The sequence below is a fragment of the Anopheles gambiae genome, chromosome 3 (genome assembly GCF_943734735.2).
Source record: "Anopheles gambiae chromosome 3, idAnoGambNW_F1_1, whole genome shotgun sequence".
In the NCBI taxonomy this organism is placed as follows: Eukaryota; Metazoa; Arthropoda; class Insecta; order Diptera; family Culicidae; genus Anopheles; species Anopheles gambiae.
Genome location: NC_064602.1, coordinates 22341870 through 22355282, shown reverse-complemented (window position 1 = coordinate 22355282; position 13413 = coordinate 22341870). Strand labels below are relative to the sequence as shown.

At 44.1% G+C, this 13413-nt stretch overlaps 1 protein-coding gene across 2 annotated transcripts in view; it reads left to right on the top strand.

Annotated features, from left to right (window-relative positions):
• Positions 1-13413, top strand: part of LOC1279945 (uncharacterized) — a 39799-nt gene that overhangs the window by 14458 nt on the left and 11928 nt on the right. For both annotated transcript variants that reach the window (XM_061662492.1, XM_061662493.1), the window contains exon 2: positions 9993-10688. In XM_061662492.1, coding sequence (XP_061518476.1) covers positions 10619-10688 — 70 coding nt within the window. In that variant the 5' untranslated portion in view covers positions 9993-10618. The remainder of the gene's footprint in view (positions 1-9992; positions 10689-13413) is intronic.

Genomic DNA, 13413 nt, shown 5'->3' with positions numbered 1-13413 from the left:
GAAAATCACATTTTCTATCATTTTTCTCCACAGAATGAAATAAACCTGCATCATCCAACCTGAATTTCTCTCGCCCAACGTGCAATGTGGATGTTTGCCAATTTTCTTCCAATTCCAACGATTTGTCATTTCCGGTTCACGGTGGTGGGTGATGTAGGTTGTTGATGCTGCTGTTGTGTGTTACACACGGTCGTCTAGCACCTCAAACCACCATATCGTCGAATGCTCTAACACACCATTCCAAACAGTCGCAAAATGACATAAATCCTTCCTTCGTCCGCTCGTTCTCTCTGGTTGCTTTGGCCCCCTGATGGCCGGCCAGTATTTGTGTGTGTGTGCCTGGGTAGGTAGACATGCTCCAGACAGCGCTGGGTGGCAAAGCTATCGCCGTCGATCTCCTAAATTGTGGTGTCGAAGGAATTATGGCGACACACAACCGGTGCTGCTGCAGCAACGACACACACACTTGTACCGGTCGTCGCCGTTGGTTGCCGTTTAAGCCGCAACGCGTCATGCCGTGCTATTTTGTCAACGCGATTTTCCCACAGTTTGCTACCACTCTGCCGGTGCATGGTGCTGCAACAGTCTAGATCTAGAGCAGATATTGGGCAGGAAAAACGGGGCTAGCCTAGCCCCGTTCTATCGCGAACTACTCTCCCCCCCCCCCCCCCCCCCCCGTCCCGTGGGTCAGTTGGGAAAGCCGGCGGGAGTTGAATGAAAAATTAATCCAAAAAGTGAATCCACCCTGCGGGGTGAGTACAGTTCCCCATCAGTAGCTGGCTGTTGTATGTGAACACAGTTGTGTTGTGAAGAGTGAGGTCACTTTCTGTTGGGCTGTATATGCTGGGACACAGTGCTGTTGAAAGGACAGGAAATTAGACTTCTCGTGCGCACGTGTGTGACGTAAGGGTGGTAGACGGGAGAACGTTAGCTTTTCACATTTTCAGGTGCGGTCAGAGCTTACTACTCGTACTCCGTTGGACGAGAGCTGTACGTTTATTTTCCGTTTATACTCTTGGGATAAGAGTGTAAACAAGAAGTGGGCCAGTTTTTGTTTGGCCTTACGTTTCGTGGATAGTTTATGAGTGCAGGGGGCCATAAAGGCTCAAATGACAACGAAGCATTACATTGCCTATTTGTGGGGAAGAATAGATATTGTTTTTGTCCTTCAAAAGTCACGTTCAACAGTCATTACGACTAGAAGTTATCGTTCAAGAAGTGCTAGAACTAGAAGTGCGATTTTGGGAGATTTCCTCCTATGTTAGTTCAAACTTTAGTTTGATTCTCCATAATCATATGCTTATCGCTAAGAGTTTATACGTAAAACTGGGTAAATATGTTTGTGTACAACTTAGTTTTGACAGTACGGCTACACCAAGCGAAATACACATCGAAATGAGTTTTTTGACAGTTGAAATATTTGATTGGTACCGCTTCACGATCATCATCTGATTTCGCTCGGTATGGCCGCCGTGGTTGTTTATACTTTCTACATACTTGGAACTAGCGTAGAACTAGCAGACCTCATTCAAATGTTTTTAAAATTGTCAAAATATCTTTTAATTGGTAAAAATACTCTTAATTTCGACATACTTTCTTTTTTTTAATAAATTGCACACCCATAACATTGTAAAAAGACATTCCGTATGGTAACATCATGGCTTCTTTTCAAATTACGGTGGCAAAACGACATACATTCCCGCACATACTTACCATACCGACCGGACTAATTCGATTAAGTTGTTCTTGTTCTTGACAAAGCAAATGACCGCAGCTGAGCTAAACTGTGTAGCAGCTCTGTGACTTGAGTTTAGAAACGCTTGAATTGAAATCCAATTTTGTGAACGATTATACTCCTGCGGGTGGGTATGTCAACTATCGGGTATCGCCGAACGGTGTAATTTTAAGCCTCTCTGCTGCCACTGATGGTACTTTTCTTTGCATGACATGTCGTCAACTTAATAGCTTTTTTAATGTAATTTATATTTACTTTTGCGTAGGTTTTCGGCTATACTACCTCCCAGTATGCGTTCTTGTGCCGTTTGCCAGTTATTGGCGGCTTGTACATTTCACACTGCATGCAAGTGTGAACCGCCGCCGTATATATTGTATGTCGTTGAACTTTGGCACTGATCGTCGTCTTCGTCACCGCCGCCAGTCAGTGTCAACTTTCGCCGGAAGTTTTACATTCCTTACGGCGGTTTTCTGTTTTGTCTTTCTTCGCCAGTTTGTTGGTGAACACTATTGCCTTCTCGGTGCGTGTGTTTGTGTGCATAGTTACATCGTGTATACTACGGTGATTAGGGGTAAACCGTGCGAGTACCAAACAGTAGTAGCAGTTCGACTTACGCACGCAGTCGAAAGGTGGTATATACGCGCTGGGGAGCCCAATGAGGCTGAACAATTCAATCCCCAATGGTTGTGAGTGGGAGGGGTGGTGAAAAGTATATTGTGTATTGTTGTTGCAGACCAGTGTGCGTGTGTTATATGGCCGGCACAGGTGTATCGTCGGCTCGATTAGGGTACGAAAGGAAAGTGGAACGATTCGGTCGGTTCCGTCTTCTTACAAGTAAAAACAAGACGTTGAGCTTTCGAGCTTATCAAATCGATCGATAATACGGTTGTGTTGTGCATGCGTGCATACGTTTTTTGTAATCATTCGTTGCAATCTGCTTTTTTCCGGGAACGTCGGTTGGTGGTTGCGTTTTAGGTAACATGGCCTAGTGACGTGTGAAAAAGTGAAATGTATAGTGAAAACGCAGCACAAAATTTTCGCTCTCTTTTATGCTTTCGTTTCCTCGAGAATCCGAGAAGAGGAAAAGGTGTATCATGTATGCTTTCATATTGCTCATTTGATTTTTTCTTCCTGAGCTGCAGCAATGTGTGGGATGTGGCCAAAAGCCATTCTTCTAGACTACACAAATCTATATAGGATATAGGCTCATCTATGATGCTCCGGCAAACAACCAACATCCATCGAATGATGATAAAGCAACGGAAAACGAGACTGTGTCTAGACTAGTGATGGGTGAAGCTGGACAAAATTCCGGAGTCGTATGGAGTCGTCTGGAGGCGTCTGGAGGCGTCTGGAGGCGTCCGTAGGCATCTTGATTTGTCTGGATTCGTCTGGAGTCGTCTGGAGTCGTCTAGATTCGTCTGGAGTCGTCTGGAGTCGCCAGGAGTTATCGAGAGTCGTCTGGAGTTGTCTGGAGTTGTCTGGAGTCGTCTGGAGTCATCTGGAGTCGAGTCGAACTTCAGATGACTCAAACTCTTGGCGACTCCAACTCCAGATGTCCCCGTATCCTGACGATTCCGACCCCTGTCTATTCCTACTCCTGATGACTCCTGACGGCTCCTGGTAACTCCGACTCCGGGCTGAACTATGGTTCCGATTTTCACGAAGTAACGATAGCCGGAGTCAGATGATAGTCATGGGTGTGCTCTAGAGCAGTGATCTCCAACCTTTTTAGGATCGCAGAACACTTTTGATAGAAAATACATTTGCCGTGGCCTAGATTTATTGATGTAATTTTATAGACTTGCATTTTAATGCATTTATTGACTTAATTAAAAGTTTTTAATCAAGAATATGTTTAAATCTTTCTCAAGACGTGCTAACTGAAAAATTTAACCTAGATTGTGGGAAAAAAAATTGAACGATATTTATTGTAATTTAAGCTTTCCTTTAAAAATCATTTCTTTTCGCGGATCACTTCTGTTAACGCTACGGACCACAGGTTGGGGAACACTGCTCCAGAGGATACACCACTAGTCTAGACGTGTCTGCACAAACTGCTGCCACACACTTTCCTAGTTTTGCTGCCCAAGAGGCGTGATGAGGAAGATGACTCACTTCATTCCTGGCGGGAAAGTTATGACCCTCTTGGGTTACCCCAGGAGCGAGATTATAGCCGCTCCGCGACATGGAACACGTGTTTGGCTGGGCTGGCAAGTTGAACCAACGTTAGGCATAAATCCATTTGAGCCTCTATCATTAGACTCGATCGTAGCGGGACCACAAGTGTAAGGACCTATGGAGTATAAGAGGGGCTGGAAAATGAGATGCTTAAATTAGTCTGGAAACGTCGCGCTTACAGTTCTCCGATGACATTCAACGTAAAGGCTGCCACTTCTGACGAGAGAGCATTAAAAATAGGAATAACGATGGGTATTAATGGTTTGAAAGTGGCTCTCCGGGTCAGATTTTGGGGTTTTGTCAAGGGGGAATGAGAAATAGGCATTTAGGGAATGTCAAGCATGGTAGAACAACAGTTCTTTTCAGCAGTCAAGTGCTGACGCTGACGTCGTTGATCCGCTTCATCGATGACTCGTTCTTCGAACGGAAATCGATTAGAGAGATGATGTGTATGGGAATGAGTGTGGACAAAGTGTGCCCCTCCATCCTGAAGCAATTATGGCAAGCTGATGAAATATGTGTCAACAAGCCGTGCTCCGGTTGAATGGCTGCTCGGGAAAAATGAATCATCTGTCGCTGGAAGTGTGTGTGTGGCATGTATGTCAGCATGAATTTTAAAGTTTATGATGATTGGCAGCAATAGCTTCAATTGTTTAAACACGTGTTTGTTTCACTCGCTACACTTTTGGGTGCACTGATTATTCTATGTCGACTATGTCGACTTTAGCTGCATAAAGAATGCTGTTATTGGGAGGAATTCGTAATGCATTCCAAATGTAAATGAAAAACACTCCATAGTAATTCCTTTTTCACTCAAATTATCCACTTTGCAAGGTGTTAAATACTAATCATGCGCTTCCTATTTGGTCGGTGTGAGTGAATTTTCTACCATTGCCTTTAGTTAAGCAATTTGCATGTTGCATTAATTTACGATCAAATTCCTCTCCCTTCGTGTTTCCCTTTGGGCGCCATTTGGGGGGGCACTTTGTAATTACAACGTAGAGTGAACAGTTTGTTTGGTGTGAAATTGGCCACCCTCGAGCGAACGGGGGGTGAGGGCACTCCCAACAGCTCCCCATGATGTTGACCAAAAAGTGAGAAAACGGCATACCACACGCACACCTCAATTCCCTCCTCAAAACTGCCTGTGGTGCGTTCCTGCGTGTGTTTACCTTTGCTCTCGTTTTTTCACTTACTTTAATGATCTTTAATTAACATATTTTCATCAAACTTTCACTCATGCAACACACACACCCACCCTGTGGTGGTCAATGATTGTATGTTTTTTTTTGTATATGCGCAAATTCTTTTTTTGTTCCTTCCTATTTGTATCCATTCACCTGTAATTGCTTTTTCGCCCAAAGGTGTGCGGTGTTGGTGTAGCGTTAAAAATATGCATTTGATTGCTTTTTTTTGTTTGTTTTGTCTGTTTTATTTCTGGAGTAAAAGATTGGGACTCGAAAAAAAGAAGATACAAAAAACGCATTTTTTCTTGCGAATGAGGAGGAGAAGGGTTTGATGCTGCTCTGTTGAAGAGATGAATTATTTATCACATTTCAGAAGTGGGGCTACGGTACAGTGAATTCCGGTGAATTTGAAATGTAACGCAAATTGAATTGTTTGTTAAAATGGCGCTTAAACGTGGACCATAGATAAAACACTGTCCAGCAATATAATGGCTTACTGTTTTGCTCTTTCGCTTTACATAAACGGCGGCACCACTAGCATAATTGGATGGTTGTAATCGATGTCACTTTTCACGCGGTGCTCTGCTACTACTAATTGCTATGCAAGCGAACGGAAAGCAAACGAGGGCTGGACATTGTCACCACACCGGCTTGGATGATGTATCAGTGAAACCGATCAGTCAATAGAAAGGAAAACAATCTCTTTCAAAGGTGCTCGTTGTAGTCAATTAGCAATGAGAAGCGGGAAGAGTGTAAATCCCCGAGCTTGTTAGGGTTAGAGATGATGCATTATCAGATTCACAATTAGGCGAGAGCGCGATCGTTGCATGATCGTTGTTTATATGACAATTACCCACACAAACGCTTGTTTTGGATCTCAACAACTGTGGAAGATTAGAGTAGAGCTGGAAGGAATTATAACGTTATGGATTTATGTATTTCCTTAGTATCTTAGGACGATGCATAAACATTTCATAATTATTACATTAAACCTACATAATAAAACACTTTCTCCTGCCTGCCTTTTTGCATAAAAATCGTATCCGTGTGTACCATATTTGAACATCCTTTTGAATGTTTTGTTTCTTTCGTATGAACTGCAACCAATGTGGACAGCGTGAAAGTTGTTGCTCCGTAACCCGTAAAAGGATCGAAAAAAAGGGAACGGTTTATTGGGGACCCTATTGGGAGGGGAAACGGGTACGAAATCAAGCTTAGCAGCGTGTAGGTCCATCTACGACGTTTATAAGTTATTGTATTAAGTCCGCATATAAATAAAATGAGGGTCAAAATTGGGGGATCGGTTGCGAAAAATGGGTTGCTTCAAAAATACTGAGCCCCAGCGCGCCTCATAGTGTAAATTCCATGTTTTGTGTTTATTTTTCTTCTCTTTCCTTCTTTTTATTTTGGATCATCGTCAAACAGATTCCTCGGGGAAAGGCCTACATCACCACGTAAGGCAGTTTCTGTAGGGATTATTTCGAAAATTTGTGGGCGCCGCCGTCCAAGATGTTGTGTGATGCGGCGATGCATTTTGTTCGTGGGTGCCGAAGAATGACGCCCTCGTCCCGTGTGTTGATTGGATTTTCTGTGGCTGTGTGCGTGCGTGCGTATGTGCGATGCGCCACCTCTCTCTATCTCTTTCTCTCTCTTCGACGTGATGAAAGCGCACATGTTGTTTTTGGACACCAAATTGTTTGATCTTCTCCGTGGGTGAATCATGCTGTAGAAAAGTGGAGGAATACAACAGGAAAGGAGGAGTGGCTGTGGGGAGAGTAAAAGAAAAAAGTGAATGACCGTGCTCTGTCCAGCGTAAAAGGAATGTGAGGGGGTTTGAATATCTGTTGGGGGCGATTTGTTTGACGATTGAAAGTGAAATCTCAATCCTACAACCTCCACGGTGCAAGAACTTTGACCCTGTGGGGTGTCCCAAATAGGTTTATAGGTTTTGTATGATCAAATTTCATTTCCATCCTAATGACACTGAAATTACAAATCATGGCAGCGCTGTTGCGTACAAAACGGAGCGCAATTGTCGCAATGGTGACAGAAAAATTGGGAACACTAAAACTGGCTTTAGGCTTCATTTGAAATATATATATGACAAATTTGCCAAAATTCTCTTCCCCGAATGATGCAATGCCTTCTGGCGAAGGTCTTTATGAGATCATCACCATCTTCTGTGTCTGATTGTCACCCCACCTGGGAGGGGTTGGGTGGGATACTTGTAGCTTTCGGACACTTGAGGACGATGACGTCACGTTCAGTGGTCAAAGACAAACACACGCAGATTGACAAATTAGTGTTGCGAGGTTCGATTGTCACCACCACTCTCGGGTAATAAACCGACACCTAATGGAGCACTCAGTAATGAGCTGAGTGATCTTAAGAGCATCTTTTGAGGTTGATTTATTTGTTTAACCAAATTTAAGCGTCCCCAAAATCCTTACGTAGTTTAACGATGTTTTAGGTGCAAAATTACGGCTAAGATTCTTGCCCGGCGTGTTATAAATATCGCGTGACGCGTGTGTCTACACGTATTTTTAGAATCACACCTTGTGCCTAAGTTCAGTTGCATCTTGCGTTTGGAGCGTTGGTATCGCTCTAACATGATCATCAATACTAACACCACTTTTTCGGCAGCAGACTGCATCTGCAACTGCATTTGACAATTCGGTGGAAGCTTGATTGGCGTGTCCTAACAAGAACAGCAGGGGCATGTTACCGTTCCGTTGAGTGCATTTTTCAACCTATGAGGTGCAATGCTGCTTTTGCTCCCTCTATTTCGGATAAGAGTCCCCAGCGCGCGCGCGCTGCAGTGCATCCTCCACTAGAAGTGTAGAAGAGAGAACGTGCATTAAGAAGGCGCCCGAAATAGATTGATCTATTTTTAAGTACCTGGTGCACGTTTTACTAGTAGTGGGGGGAGAGGTGTGCTTATAGTATGCTGCCTGACGTACTTGTAAGAGAAGATGCGTTTGGGAAGCGGGTTTTCGGGAGCAGCAGAAACTAACAAGAACCATTTTCAATGCGTGTTCTGAGGAGAAGAACAGTGGGATTTGTTGTTCTTCTCCTCAGTTGGTCAAAAGCGGTAACCATTTGCGTACCAGATTTAGCTGACCTTTTAACTCAGACCTCCGAGCGAACTCTGCTGGGAAAGGCAACAAATGACCTTTCGCCCCCCCGGTCCGTGTGGTGGGACCAAACGAGAATAAAAGATGACATTCTGATGGTAAAACGAAAAACATGGCCCCACCAGTGTGTACTGTATGCTGCAGCCACCCTTCATCCGGGGTATCCAATTTCAAAGGTTGTTGGTTTCGTTGCTACGAAATTCCGACTCCGATGTACCACAATGGGTGGCTTTTTGTCATTCGAAATGCTGCAACGCGGCCCTTCTTTTGCATCGGTTGAAGGGAAGGATGTGCATCTTTTTTATACTTCCCCCACGAGTGGTTTGAGTGAAGAGTGTGTGTGTGTTGGTGCTGTCTTGTCATTAGAGCCCCTATGCGATTTGGTACCGCTACGATGGAGTTTGGTAGTTTGTAGTCCGCCCCGCCCGGGGGTACCAGGCAGAAACACGTTGTGCAGAGTGAATTCTAAAATTGTAAGAATTTCCCGGCACAAACCAACCGAGCATGCACGTGCATCTCTTGTCGCGTCCGCATGTATCTGCTGTGTGTTTGTCTTTCCATCTCTCGTCGGGATGTCACCCGACCACCACCGCTTGTGTGTACCGCTGTAAAGAAACGCTCTATCATTAGATCAACTTTTACTCGCGCACCCCAAAGCGAGTCGTCGTCTAACGTTGGTTTGGTTTTGTCGTGACAGTTTTCCACTCACACCTCTACACAACATCCCACCCCACCCTTCGGGATTTAAATTATAATGACTTTCCCACACCGGTGTGCACCGCTTCCATTAGCCGCGCAACAACTGGGGACGACCTCAAACGGCATCACTAAACCGTGTGCTCTCTTTTCTTTTATTTCCAGATTTAGAAGACACTCTCCCGGCCCCAGAGTACGACATTCACGGCACAACGTCCCCATCCCCCAAAGTACGAGCGGGAACACTCCGGCGAAAGAAAATGTTCCGTTAAATTAACGAACTGCGAACGGTTTAATTCACGCGCGACACGGCGATGCGGTTCTGCCGTAGTATTATCTGAAGCAGAGACAAACTGAGCGCAGTGTTGCCACGATTTTCTCTCTAAAAAGCGACGACCCTCTTCCCCGTTTTTTAGCCGTAAAACCTGCACCGGCAATAGACATTTTTGGTACGGAAATTGCAGTCCCTCACTGTCTCGGTCCCCGGAATTGGCTCCCGGAGGGCATACAGGCAAGCAGGCAGAGTTCGTTCGTGCTCTGCTTCTATGAATTCTCCAAAACGATTCCCAAATCTGCACTGCGGAGATTATTATTAGGAATAGTTCTTTAGAGGTGGAGCCGCTATCGCTTCTACTAAATGCTACATCCGGTCGTGTTTTACGGTTGCGTTCCCTCGTGGAGTATGCTTATTCCGTCTCTCCACCAAGCCAACAGTTTTCCTATTTTAGCTTATAAATGCAGCGGGGCCCCCATTGCAACACTGTGGATAGAGCGAAAGACCCCCCCCACAAGTGGAGAGTGACATTTGGGAGGAAATTGGGAATAGCCCTTAGGGCGGCCATGAGCGACCGTGGGGATTGCGTGTTCAGGGTTTCCTCTGCAACAGCTGCAGACTGTCACAAGTGAAGTGGATTTTAATATTTCAGTCCCCGTTTTCCTATACTCCTGTGCCTTATGTTTCTTTCTCAGTGTGTGAGCTGCTTTGAAATCAGTAATTGACTTCCGACTTTTCTATGTGAATGCATTTTTAATACTAATTTGCTCGTTCCACTCTTCTAGAAATTTAGTGTGTATGGTGTGACGTGGTGTCTCGTTGAATAAATTGGGCTAAACGGTGTGTTTCGTGTGTGTGTGTGGAAGTTAAAAAAAGAAGAAAAGTAGCTTGCTGCATAATCTGCTGGCAGCGATTAGTGCATCCCCCTGGGGTCACGAAAGTGCCAAAAAAAAGGAGCGTGGTGCAGCAGTGCAGTACTACTATGTGTGTTCATTGTGTTGTGTTATGTGTGAATAATAAATGGTGAGGTAAAATTGGCGAGACAACACAACACAAGTAGCAGCGAGAGTGCAGGGGAGAGAGAGAGAGAGACCGTATCATCCTCCTCTATATGCATCCTAATTTGGCCAGACCGTGTGCAGCAACAGCTTCGGTCTTTCGGTGTCGTCGGTGAGGAGAGAAGTACACCGCGGACAGCACTGGGTGCTGTAGTGGTGTGGTGTTATTAAATCTTTCCATTCCTCCGCGGACCATCGCTACCAGTGTTTCGTCCCAAGCACTCAATTAAGATCGCGGCAGTAGCACACCCGGCAGTAGCAGCAGCAGCACGGGCCAGAACGTGAGCGGCGGCCAGTACCGCGAGCAAGTGAGACAGCGTGGCGATCTACCCTTCTGTCCCCGCGGTTGGAATATGGATAGAAGTGTAGATTCCATCGGTAGTTGCTCGCTTGATGTAGATGCCGATTCGACCGACTTCTCAGGTGAGAGAGCGAACGATGAATGATTTGATGGGGGGAGGAAGATATTTTTAAAATGGCTTAGGAGCGAGAACTACCCCACGAAAAGTCATTTCAAGATACTGAGGGATAGTATTTTTTGTGCTGATTACTTGGTTTGTATTTTTATTCATTTTTGTGACAACTTTTTTGAAGGATTTGGTATATTTGATGGTATTTGAACACAATTACAACAAATTCAGTTTGCATCACAATTGCTTAGGATGAAATTTCAAAGGCCTTAGTTACACACTCTTGAATAGACTGTTAACTCTCTTGACGATCTTGAATAGTTATTAAATTAAGCAATAAATGATACTGACTAAATGAACTGAGTAATGTAATTGTAGTTGGGTGAGACAACTCAAACTAATCTCAAATTAATCCATTAAAAGTACCAATTAGAGTGGTTAAAAATAAATAAATTATGGCAAATGACATAACAAATGCAATTATTTAGTTATAAGTAGAAAACTATCATGTAAACTACTTGTTTAAAACTGCTATTCCAATGGCGCTAGCCTCTACAATATCATAGTATTCAAAGTAGCTTAAAAATGTTGCTATAAATTTTCCTATAAATTTTGCTATAAATTAATAGTGCTCTTAATTCCTTACCTGATGTATATGGCATTCTAGCTTTGGATTGAAATTTTGTGATTTAATGTGTTAAAACTATAATATCATGTACTAAAATTGACTGGTTTGTTTCATGATATCCATCTAAATCGTGGCCTAACTGTTACCAATCAAGTAAGTTTACCAATTATAGCGTCATGTTTAATAGCGCTATTCACAGAAATAAGCTCAGTAGCAACTTGCAAATTCTGCTATAATTTTATTATGAAATTTATTCCTTATATTTTTGACGATATCATGATGTCATTTGGTACTGTTGCCTTTGTTTCTACCACCTAATGATATCGTTCTAATAAATACCCTTTTTAGGTCATTTTATAGTCTCGTTTTTTCTCTCTGCATCACATCAAACGTGCTACTCTGTATGATGAAATTTCTACTTACTTAATTAAAAACCATCACTGCTCACACAGACGACGTAATAATCTGTTCCCCTCTCTCGTCCCGTGGGCGGATGAGCCATTACGATTCCGGGGAGTGTAAGCAGGAAGTCATTTCTTTCACGGCCATCCGTTGTCCCAAATGTGGCGCGGAGCAGGTTTCGGACCAACTTCGGGCCCGGAATTGCCCAGCTCAGTTTGTTGGTGGTCGAACGTCGTCGGTACCCCCCGGATAAGGATGAAACCGGGCAATCAAACTCGCTTGGCAACTCCCCCTGTTATTGACAGACAATTGTGCACTACTACCTCCGTCTTCTATCAACGGACACCGTGACATTGAATGTGTTGTCCCGATTGAAACCGGTCCCGTGGTAACTACACCAACCAAGATTCGCGCGGGTGTACGCGGGATGTGTGACGATAAATCAAACCGAGGTGCGATTGCTCTCTGCGGTCCCAAAACGGAGCAAACAAACAAACAAAAGCACCTTATAAAAGTGTCCCCGGAATAATGTGGCGATTGCCAAAAAATTGGATCCCAACACACCCGATTCCGATCGTTTGTCGCTGCTCTTGAATTGGATTTGAGTCCCATTAGGCGGTCTGTGGAAGGAAACTGGTATATAAACCACTTGCCATTAGAGAAATGGGGGAGTGAATGTGTGGTGCAATCCCACGCATTTTGCACGTGCGTGTGTGTCGTGCATACGGGGTAGGCTAGATTTGGGTAACACTCTCCGACGTAGAACAAACGTCTATCAATCTCTTTGTTTCTTTTTTGTATGGCTTTACGTCATCCGGCCAGGAAACACGGGATGTTAAACGCTCTTTGGTAAAAGTACGCGTGATCTTACACGATTTGTGATGAAAAACGTGGGTTTAATCCATTTAGTTTTCTTGTTTTCTTGTTATCTTCTCGTGTGACTTTCGATTCGGCTAAGCAGAGGCCACCTCTCTATATAGACGCGAAGGCAGCGCAATTGGATGCATGGTATAGCGGTGGGCATTGTTATTGTTCCATTTATCTATACTCTTACTTTGTAGTTACAAGGTGAGTGAGACCCCAGAAGAAGAAAAACCCTCAGATTGGGGACAACATATCCCCCCGTAAAACCGTGCTTCTCTCAATGCTCCGGTAGGCGAAGGTCAATGTCAAGCGGAAATTTAAATGCTTCCAGTTGTTTGTCCCCGTTCACGTGGGTTGAATGATACCTTTTCCTTCCAATTGTCTTTTTTCTGTTTTACATTGAACATTGTCACCTTAGTACTCTGTGGTTACTATTAGATTGGCACAAGCTGTATAAAAACCGTTCTTATTGCATATTGTCGACTATAGTTCACATTCCCGTTTAGCTTTACGAGCAATCCACCACGAAGGTTTCGACTTTTGGGCTCCAAAAACACCAAAGGGAATCTTTCTTGCCTTTTGTTTTGTTCACTTCGCATATGCAAATGGGTGAAATTGAGTTCCGGACCTTCCCAGACTTGTTGCCTCTAACACACATATCTGACGTTGAATGATTGCTTTATAGCATGCCGAAACCGTGCTCAATTCAGGTTTCGGGGAACGAATTTCGGTGGTGGGCGTTTGGCGGCATTCTACGAAACAAAGCACCGTCAAGGACACGGAAGTTTGTGTTCTTTTTGTTTTCTTCTTGAAATGCTGTTTCCTATCGGTGTGTGGTGATGTC